This window comes from Coregonus lavaretus (assembly GCF_964263955.1).
Source record: "Coregonus lavaretus genome assembly, chromosome: 8".
Lineage (NCBI taxonomy): Eukaryota > Metazoa > Chordata > Actinopteri > Salmoniformes > Salmonidae > Coregonus > Coregonus lavaretus.
The window spans coordinates 48,550,180-48,568,135 of NC_139995.1; the positions used below are offsets into that span (position 1 = coordinate 48,550,180).

The window sequence follows — 17,956 nt, forward strand, 5'->3', positions numbered from 1 at the left end:
GATGAACCACATTTAATCCAATGCAGAATCACTGCAGTCATAGTGAAATAGCGGCATGAAGTCAAAGTAGTTGAAGCACAGATCCACCGAAACATAGTACTTTACTCAATCTACCACGCATCATACCAACTAATCACCCCGCTACAACCCCCACACGCATCATACCACCTAATCACCCCCCTACCATCCTTACACGCATCATACCAACTGTTCACCCCCCCTACTATCCCCACACGTATCATACCAACTAATCACCCCCCTACCAATCCCACACGCATCATACAAACTAATCATCCCCCTACTACCCCCACACACATCATACCACCTAATCATCCCCCTACTACCCCCACACACATCATACCACCTAATCACCCCCCTACCACTCCCACACGCATCATACCACCTAATCACCCCCCTACCACTCCCACACGCATCATACCACCTAATCACCCCCCTACCACTCCCACACGCATCATACCACCTAATCATCCCCCTACCACTGCCACACACATCATACCACTTAATCACCCCCCTACCACTCCCACACGCATCATACCACCTAATCACCCCCCTACCACTCCCACACGCATCATACCACCTAATCATCCCCCTACCACTGCCACACGCATCATACCACCTAATCACCCCCCTACCACTCCCACACGCATCATACCACTTAATCACCCCCCTACCACTCCCACTCCCACACGCATCATACCACCTAATCATCCCCCTACCACTCCCACACGCATCATACCACCTAATCATCCCCCTACCACTCCCACACGCATCATACCACCTAATCATCCCCCTACCACTGCCACACGCATCATACCAACTAATCACCCCCCTACCACTGCCACACGCATCATACCACCTAATCACCCCCCTACCACCCCCACACGCACAGTGTCGCACACAGAGAGACAGATAACGACAGACACACACACACACAACCAGGTGATGGGAGTTCTTTACTAATTAGATACTTTAATTCATCAATCAAGTACAAGGGAGGAGCGAAAATCCGTAGACACTGGGACCTCCGTGGAATGAGTTTGACACGTGCCTTAACATAACCCTAAACCCAAACCCTAATTCTAACCTTCACCCCAATTGTAACTCTAACCCTATGCCTAAAATAGCCTTTTTCCTTGTGGGGACCAGCCATATGTCCCCTCTTGTCCGACTTTTCCTTCTGGTCCCCACAAGGATAGTAAAACCAAACACATACACACACACATGCCCAGGAGAGAGCGGAAAGCCAGGCCACATTCCATGACGTGATGCAGCTCTGCCATTACCATGCTTGAGACATCAGATCAGAGCATGTCTTGTACCCCGACATGCATTCTCAAAGGAGGGGCTTAAACCGCAGAAACAGTCATAAACAAACTGCCCTCTTTGAGATTGAGCCCCATGCATGTGTAAAGGGACTTGTCTTTTCTCTAGCCCCTTTACATTTGGCTGGTTCATTTCACACAGGGAGGGGGGAAGTGAGAGGGGAGGTGGGGAGGGAGGAGAGAGGCCGGTTTCGGCGGCTTTCCTACCCCAGCCTGGGCACTGGGCAGCAGGGGTGGGAAGTACCTTCCGCTCGGGGGGCGAGTGGGCCACGGCAGGGGGCTGCCAGTCGCTGGACTTGAGGTGGTAGAGCTCGTCAAACTTGAGGCTGATGTCCTCGATGGAGAGCTGCAGCAGGTCCCAGAAGCCTGCCAGGTCCTGGGCTGTGGGCCGCAGGTTGGCGTTCACATTCTGAAGGGAGAGAGAAAGGATAAAATGGGGGAGAAAGAGGGATGTGGGAAAGTGGAAGAAAAGAAAGAAATAGTGAAGAAGAGAGAGGATGTAAGAAGGGCAGAGAGGAATAGGGAGGGAGAAAAGGAGAGAAGGATAAAGGGCAGATTTGAAATTAATTCAGTGTTGCTTTGCCCACTTTTGACACTAGAGGGAGCTGTCCTACAACACAATGACAGAAGACCTCTTGTCAAACTGAATAGTTGAATTCCATCTGACTTTTTCTGGGTAAATACTGTGTTTCTGTGTATGTATTCTGTTGGAAGGTGTGGATGTTGATGTTACTGTATTGTCATTTAATGTATGCCTGTAAAAACTGTATACTGCTGTATTGGGACTATTCCTAGATGTTTTCCCCTGCTTGATGAAGTATAAATACTTAATAAATAAAAAGCAATAGAAAGGTGGACTGACCACTTCACATAAACCGTAGGAAATTGGGAGGCACTCGGTTTTGCCTTATCTCCTTTTAAAGTGTGTAAACTAAGTCAGTCAGAGCAGATGGATGGGTTGACGTTCACACTTCGACTTGTTCTCTTTCAGTCGACTCAGTGCGACATCTCATTATGGGACACGCCCTCTCTTGCATTCCCCATAGTGAGATATCTCCTTCATTTTCTTCAGAGAACTGGGGTTCCATACCATTTTTTCACCTGACTCACTCATTATGTTACTAAAGCTCTTTAGTATGGTTGGGTCTGCTTGTGTTTCTTGCCCACACAGCATCTTTGCAGCTGCAACTAGACTGGGGTTTGAGCCCCTATCCACAGCCTTTTGGCTCAACTCGCCTCCTTGTTTCTATCATGCTAATTCTGCTGTCAGGATCGTCAGATAGGAGACCATTCTCTTTGTGTGGGATTTCAAAAAACACAACAAAAGATGGTAGAACTAGCATGAAAAAAGCTGAAACTGTCTTCAGCTGAAAAGGAAAACAATCTTGTTTCTGATAAACATTTCTCCTGTGTAATGATAGGAAAAGCATCCAATAGAAAATTGTCCATAAATAAATACAAAATATTGGGAAAAAACATTTATGATGTCAAACTCCTTATGAAATGGTACAGTGGTTCCACTTATTCTGGATCTGGGTGCCTTTTCATAGAATTATATCAGGATTGCACATAATTTCACAATTAATCCCTAGCCCAAAGGTTCACTACACAACCATTAATGCAAAACATGAGTTCAATAATATGGCTGCATTAAAACAGACTCCTATTATAACCGACTCATTGAACACAATCAGTACCCCTTGCTACTCTAATACTTACACTGAACTTTATGACGAGATGATCAATATTCATAAAAACTGCATTAACAATCATAGATTGTTGGTCCTCTTTCTGAATAACTGCTAGTCTATCTCTCATTTCAGAGAACATAATACATTCCGAAAATGATGACACTGAATTTCCACTGAGAATAGCTAACAGTCAGAGAATGCTACAAAAAAAATGTAGCCGTTTGCAGACCGTCAACCTGAGGTTAGTCGTATCCTAATAATTGGGGACGTCATAGTCTGAGTACCCTGTACTAAGATCAGTGGAGTGATGTGATACAGAGAGACATGTCCACGCAGCATCACATTAGTGGAAATCAAGACTGTTCTCCGGGCAGGCCTGGTTGTAGCAAGATAAGTTTGCGTCGTGTCTGGGACAATTTTAGCATTTTAGCTAAACCTAAACCTTCTCCTAAACTGCCATATTAATTATCCTAACCTGCCACGTTAATTCTCCTAACCTGCTGCGCAATTTCTCCTAACCTGCTATAAAAAGTCACTTCTCCTAGTCAAAACCGGCAGACCTGCCCTGAGAACCATACAGCCATGTCCACTATTTATGATAGTTTATCCACTCAGGTCTGGAAAAAGTCCCATCAATCACTTCTCCATTGACCTTACTGTCTGTTTGCATTCAGCATGTCACTTAGCTCAGTGTCTTTCCATTTAGCATGTGTTGGCTAGTGATGTGATGATGTGTGCCCAGGGACTGTGGTCAAAAATCAGCCGGCCAAAACCAGCACTTTTACAGAATTTATTAACTACGTTTACATTAATTAAATTAATGAATGTGCACTGTCCATGTAAAAATAAATGTAACAAAGTAAAGTAGGGATCCTTCTAGGGATCCTGAGTGGCTCAGCGGTCAAAGGCACTGCATCACAGTGCTAGAGGTGTTACTACAGACCCGGGTTCAATCCCAGGCTGTATCACAACTGGCCATGGTCGGGAGTCCCATAGGGAGGCGCACAATTGGCCCAGATAAATAAAGATAAAACAATATATATAAAGTAAAGCAGGATGTAGGATGGATGGGTTGATTATCACCATGTTCATTATTTGATTATCTGGTAATGTAAGTGTGTGGGGTTGATTATCTGGTAATGTAAGGGGTTTCTGGTAATGTACAGTGCATTCGGAAAGTATTCAGACCCCTTGACTTTTCCAAATTTTGTTACGTTACAGCCTTATTCTAAAATGGATAAAATAGTTTTTTTCCTCATCAATCTACACACAATACCCCATAATGAGAAAGCAAAAACAGGTTTTTAGAAATTTTTGCAAATCTATTAAAATTAAAAAATACATTTAAAATAAAAGACTGAAATATCACATTTGCATAAGTATTCAGACCCTTTCCTCAGTATTTTGTTGAAGCACCTTTGGCAGCGATTACAGCCTCGAGTCTTCTTGGGTATGACGCTAGAAGCTTGGCACACCTGTATTTGGGGAGTTACTCCCATTCTTCTCTGTAGATCCTCTCAAGCTCTGTCAGGTTGGATGGGGAGCGTCGCTGCACAGCTATTTTCAGGTCTCTCCAGAGATGTTCGATCGGGTTCAAGTCCGGGCTCTGGCTGGGCTACTCAAGGACATTCATAGACTTGTCACGAAGCCACTCCTGCGTTGTCTTGGCTGTGTGCTTAGGGTCATTGTCTTGTTGGAAGATGAACCTTCGTCCCAGTCTGAGGTCCTTCGCACTCTGGAGCAGGTTTTCATCAAGGATCTCTATGTACTTTGCTCCGTTCATCTTTGCCTCGATCCTGATTAGTCTCCAAGTCCCTGCCACTGAAAAACATCCCCACAGCATGGTGCTGCCACCACCACGCTTCACCATAGGGATGGTGCCAGGTTTCCTCCAGATGTGACGCTTGGCATTCAGGCCAAAGATTTCAATCTTGGTTTCATCAGACCAGAGAATCTTGTTTTAGGTGCCTTTTGGCAAACTCCAAGTGGGCTGTCATGTGCCTTTTACTGAGGAGTGGCTTCTGTCTGGCCACTACCATAAAGGCCTGATTGGTGGAGTGCTGCAGAGATGGTTGTCCTTCTGGAAGGTTCTCCCATCTCCACAGAGTAACTCTGGCGCTCTGTCAGAGTGACCATTGGGTTCTTGGTCACCTCCCTGACCAAGGCCTTTCTCCCCTGATTGCTCAGTTTGGCCGGGCGGCCAGCTCTAGGAAGAGTCTTGGTGGTTCCAAACTTCTTCCATTTAAGAACGATGCAGGCCACTGTGTTCTTGGGGACCTTCAATGATGCAGACATTTTTTGGTACCCTTCCCCAGATCTGTGCCTCGACACAATACTGTCTCTGAGCTCTACATGTGGGACCTTATATAGACAGGTGTGTGCCTTTCCAAATCATGTCCAATCAATTGAATTTACCACAAGTGGACTCCAGTCAAGTTGTAGAAACATCTCAAGGATGATCAATGGAAACAGGATGCACCTGAGCTCAATTTCAAGTCTCATAGCAAAGGGTCTGAATACTTATGTAAATAAGGTATTTCCGTTTTTTATTTTTAATACATTTGCAAACATTTCTACTTTTTCACTTTGTCATTATAGGGTATTCTGTGTAGATTGCTGAGGAGTATTATTTTTAAAATCCATTTTAGAATAATGCTGTAACGTAACAAAATGTGGAAAAAGTCAAGGGGTCTGAATACTTTCTGAATGCACTGTAAGTATGTGGGGTTGATTATCTGGTAATGTAAGGGGTTTTCAGGTAATGTAAGTATGTGGGGTTGATTATCTGGTAATGTAAGGGGTTTTCTGGTAATGTAAGTATGTGGGGTTTATTATCTGGTAATGTAAGGTGTTTTCAGGTAATGTAAGTATGTGGGGTTAATTATCTGGTAATGTAAGGGCTTTTCTGGTAATGTAAGGGCTTTTCTGGTAATGTAAGTATGCAGGGTTGATTATCTGGTAATGTAAGGGTGTTGGGTTGGGGTAACTTTTGTTATGTCTGGTTATTTGATGTGTGTATAGAGTATGTAATAGTATAGTTTTGTCTGGTGATATGATGGTGTTGTTGTGGGGTAGTATTGTTTTGTCTGGTTATGTGATGGTGTTGTGGTGGGGTAGTATTGTTTTGTCTGGTGATGTGATGGTGTTTTGGTGGGGTAGTGTTGTTTTGTCTGGTGATGTGTGTATGGGTGAGTTGTAATATGGAGAGTTGATCCTTACCAAGTTTTGTTCACACAGTCCTCTGAACTGCTCAAATTTCTTGGTCATGAGGAGCTGAGCACTGCCCACTGCACTGCGGACCTTCCCCAACACTGCAGATAACAGGAATACATACAAATTGAGTCATACTGACACACACGTGCACAGACAGAAAGACAGACAGGCAGGTAGACAGGCAGTCGGGCAGACAGACACTCACACACACACTTTGTTGGGGCATTGGGAATGCAATGCCAATCAACAGAGCGTGTCAAGGAGTGTCTCTCGTTGTTCCATTTAGGAACAAAACTCTAACCTAATGCTTATAAACTTTCCTCATAGCAACTGACGTGTATCTGGTCTTCCGATACATCAATTTCAGGACATTCTCAAAAACAAGACTGTTCTGCTACGTACTGAGAGTCAAGAAATACCTAGGTGTCTGGTTAGACTGTAAACTCTCCTTCCAGACTCACATTAAGCATCTCCAATCCAAAGTGAAATCTAGAATCGGCTTCCTATTTCGCAATTAAGCCTCCTTCACTCATGCTGCCAAACATGCCCTCGTAAAACTGACTATCCTACCGATCCTTGACTTCGGCGATGTCATTTACAAAATAGCCTCCAACACTCTACTCAGCAAATTGGATGTAGTCTATCACAGTGCCATCCGTTTTGTCTCCAAAGCCCCATACACTACCCACCACTGTGACCTGTACGCTCTTGTTGGCCGGTCCTCACTACATGTTCGTCGTCAAACCCACTGGCTCCAGGCCATCTATAAACCACTGCTAGGCAAATCCCCGCCTTAACTTAGCTCATTGGTCACCATAGCAACACCCACCCGTAGTATGCGCTCCAGCAGGTATATCACACTGGTCATCCCCAAAGCCAACACCTCCTTTGGCTGCCATTCCTTCCAGTTCTCTGCTGACAATGACTGGAACGAACTGCAAAAATCTCTGAAGCTGGAGATTCTTATCTCCCTCACTAACTTTAAGCATCAGTTGTCAGAGCACCTTACCGATCACTGCACCTGTACACAGCCCATCTGAAATTAGCCCACCCTACTACCTCATCCCCATATTGTTATTTATTTTGCTCATTTGCACCCCAGTATCTCTATTTGCACATAATCTTTTGCACATCTATCATTCCAGTGTTAATACTAATTGTAGTTATTTTGCACTATGGCCTATTTATTGCCTTACCTCCATAACTTGCTACATTCGTACACACTGTATATATATTTTCTGTTGTATTTTTGACTGTACGTTTTGTTTACCCCATATGTAACTCTGTGTTGTTGTTTTTAATCGCACTGCTTTGCTTTATCTTGGCCAGGTCGCAGTTGTAAATGAGAACTTGTTCTCAACTGGCTTACCTGGTTAAATAAAGGTTAAATAAATGAAAAAATAAAAAAATAAAAAGCACCTTTTTGAGCGCAGACTCCACGCTAAAAGGTCACTAGTCCCGAGAAAGTATGGGTTTAGAACACTACCACCTTAAGAGAGGAGATTGTCTCTACACACTTCCCCCTATCTGTACAACTAAACTGACATCTAGACTGCACACAAGGACATCTGTGAAAAGGATTTGAGTCACAGGGAGGCAAGATGATTTGTGAGGGAGAAAAACCTCAGCCTGTTCAAACAGGAACATCACATTAATGCAGCAAACCATCCCAGCAACGTTCCCAAACAAACCCAAGCAAATATGTGGTGTCTAGACTAGAGATGGACGTTAAGGCTTTTCCAATATTGTCAAAACGACTACATGGGGGCCACCCAAGAGGATTACAGTGTAATGGACAGTGTTATCCTCTTTAAAGGCAGCACTCTAAGCCTCCAAAGATACCAGGGCGGTGACGATACCAGTATCTCAATATTTTTTACACTGGTGCTTTAAAAACCTGCTGTATGTAAAATATTGTGTGCTATAGCTTGGAAAATAAATAAATGTGACTCTGTATGACAACATAATGATGTTTGTTTCCAACATTGGGCTGTTTTTCTAAAGAAGTTCAATCTGCTTCGTGTTTTGTTTCCTTGCCAATATATTAACGAGTATCGCAATACTGGCATCGTCCCTTCTTCATCCAGTATTTATGACTTTAGTCTCTGGTTTTAGTGCTGCATCAAAACGGACAAACATTTGTGTTGGTGAAATTGATTTAAAAAAAATACGACCACTGGATGATGAGGTTATGGCAATGAGATTAGGGGGCCAGCAGAACCAGGTGTTTCTATGGTCCTGCAGTAATGAGATTCAATGTCAACTCTATCGTGCTAACAGTGAGAGAAATGCATGCGCGAGCACACACACTGCACACGCGCAGATACACACACTGACACAAAATGACCTTTGCTTTTTCTTAGTTTGGTCAAGATATTCTGATATAGTATGCATGCTTGACTGAGATTTTGTGTTAGGACTGTGCAGTGTGTGTGTGTGTGTGTGTGTCATTTCACCCTGATGTTGAGGCACTAATCTAATCTGGGTCTGTAATCAGGTCCAGAGTACATTAGTATAATTCTGGAATTAGAGGTCTGTCTGTGTGTTAACCCCAGGTATTACCGCCTCATCCACTGCAGAGTGTGTGTGTGTGTGTGTTGTGGTTGAACCCTAGCCAGGCTTTGAGCCATTGGGTCAGGTCAGATCAGGTCATCAGGTCAGACCACTTTGTAGATCAATCCACTGCCATGATGTGGATGGTGGGGCTATATACAAAAGTGTGTTTTACCCTCCTCTGAGAGCTGGTTGTCTTTGGTCTCCTGCTCCATCTGCTGGCACCAGCCCTCCATGCGGCCCGTCTCTGCCTGCAGCAGCTTGAGGAACCAGTGGCCGTCCCGCCGGCAAGCAGGGCCTGGAAGGGGCACCGCGTTAGGGTTCCCACTGCCCCCATTCCCATTCCCGTTCCCACTCTCCAGCCAGGGGTCCGGAGGGGGCAGGAACGAGGGGTCCAGGGCCGGGTCCAGGCTCTCGGCGAAGGAGTCGGAGGAGGACCGTGTGGTGGAGCGGTTGAGGAACTGCCGTAGTGGAGGTGGAGACGTACTGGTGGGATTTGATCCGTTGCCTTGGCTGACCTGCCCGTCAAATGGGGGAGAGTCCATGGATTGGCAGGCGTTGTTGACCATGCTCTTCTTCTCGGGGACGGGCTTGGCGTGGGAGATGACCGGGAGGTCCTGTGTGTCTGAGTCTGTCTCCTGCTTGGAGGCCATGCTACTGGAGTGACTGAACCTGAAAACACACACACACAAAAGTGACACAGGAGAAAGTGGTCAATGCTCATTCAATAACAATGGTGAAAACGGACAATACATCTCTAATAATGTTATTCTGTCAAGACAATGCAATATATATTATTGTTAGACTAATATGGATAAGTAAACTTCAAGAACCAGAATGTGCCTGCACCCTAACACCAACCTCAACCTAAAGCCAACCAAAGTCAAACCAACCCCGACTGCTTCTGTAAGTGAAAAAAACATCACATTTGTTATTCTTGTGAGTAAAAACAAAGACATGGGGAAAAATTATGACCAAGCCTTTTCCTGCTACAAAACAAACCAAGCAATGTTCTCAACGCCAGACACTTCATCCTGAACTGATCAATACAGGTATAACACACAGAACCTAGACTAGACCATAGAGATGGATAGAGGGTATACCACACAATTAACTACTTTAAAAAATTGCGTTACACATGGTATCACTGTCTTTTGTGGCAAGTTCGACCTCTATTCATCTCAATGACTCATTACATGTATGGGGAAAGGGCTTGGCTGGGGAACGGGCAGTTCGCACAAACCCTGACCATCGTCTGACCATGGCTACGATCCTGCTTTCCCATTCAAGTGATAGAACAGAAAACGCCAAACGAGGGGAATAGACGTAAATCTGTGGAAAATACTATGGATACTTAGAAGTCTGAATATTAATGGTTAATAGGATAATAATCAATTATAATAATAGGGGGATAAGGGACATACAGTGCGTTCGGAAAATATTCAGACCCCTTGACTTTTTCCACTTTTTGTTACGTTACAGCCTTATTCTAAAATAGATTAAATTGTTTTTTCCACCCTCATCAATCTACACACAATACCCCATAATGACAAAGCAAAAACAGGTTTTTAAAAATGTTTGCAAATTTATTAAAAATAAAAGACTGAAAAATCAAATGTACATAAGTATTCAGACCCTTTACACAGTACTTTGTTGAAGCACCTTTGTCAGCGATTACAGCCTTGAGTCTTCTTGGGTATGACGCTACAAGCTTGGCACACCTGTATTTGGGGAGTTTCTCCCATTCCTCTCTGTAGATTACCTCAAGCTATCTCAGGTTGGATGGGGAGCATTGCTGCACATCAATTTTCAGATCTCTCCAGAGATGTTCAATTAGGTTCAAGTCCGGGCTCTGGCTGGGCCACTCAAGGACATTCAGAGACTTGTCCGGAAGCCACTCCTGCGTTGTCTTGGCTGTGTGCTTAGGGTCGTTGTCCTGTTGGAAGGTGAACCTTCTCCCCAGTCTGAGGTCCTGAGCGGTCTGGAGCAGGTTTTCGTCAAGGATCTCTCTGTACTTTGCTCTGTTCATCTTTGCCTCGATCCTGACTAGTCTCCAAGTCCCTGCTGCTGAAAAACATCCCCACAGCATGATGTTGCCACCACCATGCTTCACCGTAGGGATGGTGCCAGGTTTCCTCCAGACGTGATGCTTGGCATTCAGGCCAAAGAGTTCAATCTTGGTTTCATCAGACCAGAGAATCTTGTTTCTCATGGTCTGAGAGTCTTTAGGTGCCTTTTGGTAAACTCCAAGCGGGCTGTCATGTGCCTTTTACTGAGGAGTGGCTTCCGTCTGGCCACTCTACCATAAAGGCCTGATTGGTGGAGTGCTGCAGAGATGGTTGTCCTTCTGGAAGGTTCTCCCATCTCCACAGAGGAACTCTAGAGCTCTGTCAGAGTGACCATTGGGTTCTTGGTCACCTCCCTGACCAAGGCCCTTCTCCCCCGATTCCTCAGTTTGGCCGGCAGGCCAGCTCTAGGAAGAGTCTTGGTGGATCCAAACTTCTTCCATTGAAGAATGATGGAGGCCACTGTGTTCTTGGGGACCTTCAATGCTGCAGACATTTGTTGGTACCCTTCCCCAGATCTGTGCCACGGCACAATCCTGTCTTGGAGCTCTACGGACAATTCCTTCGACTTCATGGCTTGGTTTTTGCTCTGATACAGTGCATTGCAAAAGTATTCATCCCCCTTGGCATTTTTCCTATTTTGTTGCATTACAACCTGTAATTTAAATTGATTCTTATTTGGATTTCATGTAATGGACATACACAAAATACATTTCAATTAATTCTACAAAATAAATAACGGAAATGTGTTGCGTGCATATGTATTCACCCCCATTGCTATGAAGCCACTAAATAAGATCTGGTGCAACTAATTACCTTCAGAAGTCACATAATTAGTTAAATAAAGTCCACCTGTGCGCAATCTAAGTGTCACATGATCTGTCACATGATCTCAGTATATATACACCTGTTATCAAAGTCCCCAGAATCTGCAACACCACTAAGCAAGGGGCAACACCAAGCAAGCGGCACCATGAAGACCAAGGAGCTCTCCAAACAGGTCAGGGACAAAGTTGTGGAGAAGTACAGATCAGGGTTGGGTTATAAAAAAATATCTGAAACTTTGAACATCCCACGGAGCACCATTAAATCCATTTTTTAAAAATTGAAAGAATATGGCACCACAACAAACCTGCCAAGAGAGGGCCGCCCACCAAAACTCACGGACCAGGCAAGGAGGGAATTAATCAGAGAGGCAACAAAGAGACCAAAGATAACCCTGAATGAGCTGCAAACACGTTTGGTGTTCGCCAAAAGGCACGTGGGAGACTCCCCAAACATATGGAAGAAGTTACTCTGGTCAGATGAGACTAAAATTGAGCTTTTTGGCCATCAAGGAAAACACTATGTCTAGCGCAAACCCAACATCTCTCATCACCCCGAGAACACCATCCCCACAGTGAAGCATGGTGGTGGCAGCATCATGCTGTGGGGATGTTTTTCATCGGCAGGGACTGGGAAACTGGTAAGAATTGAAGGAATGATGGATGGCGCTAAATACAGGGAAATTCTTGAGGGAAACCTGTTTCAGTCTTCCAGAGATTTGAGACAGGGACGGAGGTTCACCTTCCAGCAGGGCAATGACCCTAAGTATACTGCTAAAGCAACACTCGAGTGGTTTAAGGGGAAACATTTACATGTCTTAGAATGGCCTAGTCAAAGCCCAGACCTCAATCCAATTGAGAATCTGTAGTATGACTTAAAGATTGCTGTACACCAGCGGAACCTATCCAACTTGCCTTGAAGAATGGGCAAAAATCCCAGTGGCTAGATGTGCCAAGCTTATAGAGACATACCCCAAGAGACTTGCAGCTGTAATTGCTGCAAAAGGTGGCTCTACAAAGTATTGACTTTGGGGGGGGGTGAATATTTATGCACGCTCAAGTTATCTATTTTTTTGTCTTAGTTCTTGTTTATTTCACACAAAAAAATATTTTGCATCTTAAAAGCGGTAGGCAAGTTGTGTAAATCAAATGATACAAACCCCCCCAAAATCAATTTTAATTCCAGGTTGTAAGGCAACAAAATAGTAAAAATGCCAAGGGGGGTGAATACTTTCGCAAGCCACTGTATGCCCTGTCAACAGTGGGACCTTATATAGACAGCTGTGTGCCTTTCCAAATCATGTCCAATCAATTTAATTTACCACAGGTGGACTCAAATCAAGTTGTAGAAACATCTCAAGGATGATCAATAGAAACAGGATGCACCTGAGCTCAATTTCGAGTCTCATAGCAAAGGGTCTGAATACTTATACCCGTTTTTGCTTTGTCATTAAGGGGTATTTTGTGTAGATTGCTGAGGAAACAATCATATTTAATTCATTTTAGAATAAGGCTGTAACGTAACAAAATGTGGAAAAAGTCAAGGGGTCTGAATACTTTCCCTAGGTTGGTATGCCAATAAACAGCATTGAGGTTTTTATTAGCAATAGGACTACTGTTGTTTAGATGGGCATCCTAAACAACAGTAGTTATACAGTATATCCTTATATAGTTGAACTCGGAAGTTTACATACACCTTAGCCAAATACATTTAAACTCAGTTTTTCACAATTCCTGATATTTAATCCTAGTAAAACTTCCCTGTCTTAGGTCAGTTAGGATCACCACTTTATTTTAAGAATGTGAATTGTCAGAATAATAGTAGAGAGAATTGATTTATTTCAGCTTTTATTTCTTTCATCACATTCCCAGTGGGTCAGAAGTTTACATACACTCAATAGGATTGAGGTCAGGACTTTGTGATGGCCACTCCAATACCTTGACTTTGTTGTCCTTAAGCCATTTTGCCACAACTTTGGAAGTATGCTTGGGGTCATTGTCCATTTGGAAGACCCATTTGTGACCAAGCTTTAACTTCCTGACTGATGTCTTGAGATGTTGCTTCAATATATCCACATCATTTTCCTTCCTCATGATGCCATCTATTTTGTGAAGTGCACCAGTCCCTCCTGCAGCAAAGCACCCCCACAGCATGATGCTGCCACCCCCGTGCTTCACGGTTCGGATGGTGTTCTTCGGCTTGCAAACTACCCCCTTTTTCCTCCAAACATAACGATGGTCATTATGGCCCAACAGTTCTATTTTTGTTTCATCAGATCTTTGTCCCCATGTGCAGTTGCAAACCCGTAGTCTGGCTTTTTTATGGCGGTTTTGGAGCAGTGACTTCTTCCTTGCTGAGCGGCCTTTCAGGTTATGTCGATATAGGACTTGTTTTACTGTGGATGTAGATACTTTTGTACCTGTTTCCTCCAGAATCTTCACAAGGTCCTTTGCTGTTGTTCTGGGATTGATTTGCACTTTTCGCACCAAAGTACGTTCATCTCTAGGAGACAGAACGCGTCTCCTTCCTGAGCAGTATGACGGCTCCGTGGTCCCATAGAGTTTATACTTGCGTACTATTGTTTGTACAGATGAACGTGGTACCTTTAGGCGTTTGGAAATTACTCCCAAGGATGAACCAGACTTGTGGAGGTCTACAATTATTTCTTGGCTGATTTCTTTTGATTTTCCCATGATGTCAAGCAAAGAGGCACTGAGTTTGAAGGTAGGCCTTGAAATACATCCACAGGTAAAACCTCCAATTGATTTAAATGATGTCAATTAGCCTATCAGAAGCGTCTAAAGCCATGACATCATTTTCTGGAATTTTCCAAGCTGTTTAAAGGCAGTCAACTTAGTGGATGTAAACTTCTGACCCACTGGAATTGTGATACAGTGAATTATAAGTGAAATAATCTGTTTGTAAACAATTGTTGGAAAAATTACTTGTCTCATGCACAAAGTAGATGTCTTAACCGACTTGCCAAAACTATAGTTTGTTAACAAGACATTTGTGGAGTGGTTGAAAAACGAGTTTTAATGACTCCAACCGAAGTGTATGTAAACTTCCGACTTCAACTGTATACACCCGTATATACATAGTTTTGTTTGAGTCAAGTAAGACAAAGCTCCTGGTTTAGGCTCTTTCTACGATATCAACTGATACAGGCCACATTCAGATGTAATCAAATTGTGAGAGAATTCTGACAACCAACTTCATAAAACTCTGCATGCAAACTAGGAGTTCCCCCCGTCCCTGATACATGTGTAAATGTACTATAAATTGTGCCTTCCTGTATTATACTTATTATTATTATTATTATTATTATTATTATATGCCATTTAGCAGACGCTTTTATCCAAAGCGACTTACAGTCATGTGTGCATGCATTTTTACATATGGGTGGTCCCGGGGATCGAACCCACTACCCTGGCGTTACAAGCGCCATGCTCTACCAATTGAGCTACAGAGGACCACTTATGTTCAAATGTTTATTCCATTCTCCTGAGCCATTTACTTTATGTTCATATTCTTATATTTTCTTATTTCTTATTGTTGCTGCATTGTCGTGAAGGAATCTGCAAGTAAGCATTTCATTAGATGGTGTATACCATGTGTATCCTGTAAATACGACTAATAAAACTTCAAACTTCAAAGAGAGGGAACAAAGGGGAGTGAAGCAGAGTGTGGCATGCAAGGACTTCCTGGCATTCAAATCACAAAACTATGTTAACTACCTGACAAGTACTACGCTGCAGAACTACAGAATGACCTTCAAATCTTGCATGTGACATTGTAAAACAGCTTATGTAAATATTGTATGCTCTTGGCAACATAACAGGCATGTAACTGTTTTCTCACATCATGGACATTTTCTAAGTGACTACATTAAAATGGCCCCTCAGGGATGAATACATTTAGACAACATTTTATTGTGTAGAGCATAAATATTATTTCCTTATAGGAAATGGTTGACATGTCATAACCGGGGGGACAGGAAGTGCTGTTACTTACTCCCAGCCGTCGTCTGCCTGTATTCCGATTGACTGGAATTTGGCCAATGGCGGTGTCGGTGTCTCCTCTCGTTGGACTTCCTCCTCAATGCAGTCAACCTAATAACCAATCAGATAACACAGTCATCAATCTGTAAAATGTTGAATCTGGAGGAAATTGGTGGTCTTCCAGGATTGCTATATCATTTTAATGTGGTTCTTGAGACGTTACACACTTCTCCAAGCATTGTGAGATCTGACCATTTGCGGAGTGCGAATGCAAAAAAAGGACAACCTGTCTCATTCCAAACCCTGAACAATTGAGTCTGAAAAAATTTAAATCGTCAAGCATGGGGAGTACTCTCATGAGTTTTTCATTTTCCAGATGGCAAGTTAAAAAATTTAGCAAGCCCCATATGAGCTGTAAGCATAAGAAAAATCCATACTGCATCAGTGCAGTACAGTGCTTGGTTATTCTTTAAAACGATAAATGGTTAGGTTTAATACCCTATGTAAATATGAGCCCAAGGCAAAAGTACATATTTTGACAAATTGAGAAACTCAGTATTGCAAATTCAGTTGACAGAGAATAAAAAGTTCAGCTACATGAGGGACATCACAAATATAAAGTAGCAGTCAAAAGTTTGGAAACACCTACTCATTCAAGGGTTTTTCTTTATTTTTAATATTTTCTACATTGTTTTTTTTTGTGGAATTTATTTCCTTAATGCGTTTGAGCCAATCAGTTGTGTTGTGACAAGGTAGCGGTAGTATACAGAAGATAGCCCCATTTGGTAAAAGACCAAGTCCATATTATGGCAAGAACAGCTCAAATAAGCAAAGAGAAATGACAGTCCATCATTACTTTAAGACATGAAGGTCAGTCAATCCGGAAAATGTCAAGAATGTTTATTCAAGTGCAGTCGCAAAATCCATCAAGCGCTATGATGAAACTGGCTCTCATGAGGACCGCCACAGGAAAGGAAGACCCAGAGTTTCCTCTGCTGCAGAGGATAAATTCATTTGAGTTAACTGCACCTCAGATTGCAGCCCAAATAAATGCTTCACGGAGTTCAAGTAACAGACAAATCTCAACATCAACTGTTCAGAGGAGACTGCGTGAATCAGGCCTTCATGGTTGAATTGCAGCAAAGAAACCACTACTAAAGGACACCAATAAGAATAAGAGACTTGCTTGGGCCAAGAAACACAAGTAATGGACATTTGACCAGTGGAAATCTGTCCTTTGGTCTGATTATTCCAAATTTGAGATTTTTGGTTCCAACCGCCGTGTCTTTGTGAGACGCGGAGTAGGTGAACGGATGATCTCTGCATGTGTGGTTCCCACCGTGAAGCATGGAGGAGGAGTTGTGATGGTGTGGGGGTGCTTCGCTGGTGACACTGTCAGTGATTTATTTAGAATACAAGGCACACTTAACCAGCATGGCTACCACAGAATTCTGCAGCGATACGCCATCCCATATGGTTTGCGCCTAGTGGGACTATAATTTGTTTTTCAACAGGACAATGACCCAACACACCTCCAGGCTGTGTAAGGGCTATTTGACCAAGAAGGAGAGTGATGGAGGGGTGCATCAGATGACCTGGCCTCCACAATCACCCAACCGCAACCCAATTGAGATGGTTTGGGATGAGTTGGACCGCACAGTGAAGGAAAAGCAGCCAACAAGTGCTCAGCATATGTGGGAACTCCTTCAAGACTGTTGGTAAAGCATTCCTCATGAAGCTGGTTGAGAGAATACCAAGAGTGTGCAAAGCTGTCATTAATGCAAAGGTTGGCTACTTTGAAGAATCAAAAATATAAAATATATTTTGATTTGTTTAACACTTTTTTGGTTACTACATGATTCCATGTGTTATTTCATAGTTTTGATGTCTTCACTATTATTCTACAATGTAGAAAATAGTAAAAAAATAAAGAAAAACCTTTGAATGAGTAGGTGTGTCCAAACTTTTGACTGGTACTGTATTTATATACTGTATATTAATTGCCGTTGTCAAGGGAACAATAGCAGTACACACCCCCACCCACCCCTCTAAGGATTTGAATCAGGAGCCCATTGGTTGCTGCACGCCAGTCCATTGCTGGCCTTAGCCATACTGCCACAGAAACTCTAGCTCCAGCTTTTTACCACAAATAGTAAGAAACATACTGTGATGTTACTGACTAATGTAACATTAATGACTTTACTGTAACACCACTGACAATAGCATAACTTCACTGACAATACCATAGCGTCACTGACATTACC

General features: G+C 43.2%; 1 protein-coding gene across 1 annotated transcript in view; it reads right to left on the minus strand.

Moving 5' to 3' along the window:
- The window catches only part of LOC311133130 (disks large-associated protein 4-like), a gene marked incomplete at both ends in the record, with an annotated part of 56,891 nt that overhangs the window by 917 nt on the left and 38,018 nt on the right, over positions 1 to 17,956 (minus strand). The window contains 4 exons of the mRNA XM_084166565.1: positions 1,588 to 1,752; positions 6,254 to 6,345; positions 8,976 to 9,472; positions 15,706 to 15,803. Coding sequence (XP_084022691.1) covers positions 1,588 to 1,752; positions 6,254 to 6,345; positions 8,976 to 9,472; positions 15,706 to 15,803 — 852 coding nt within the window. The remainder of the gene's footprint in view (positions 1 to 1,587; positions 1,753 to 6,253; positions 6,346 to 8,975; positions 9,473 to 15,705; positions 15,804 to 17,956) is intronic.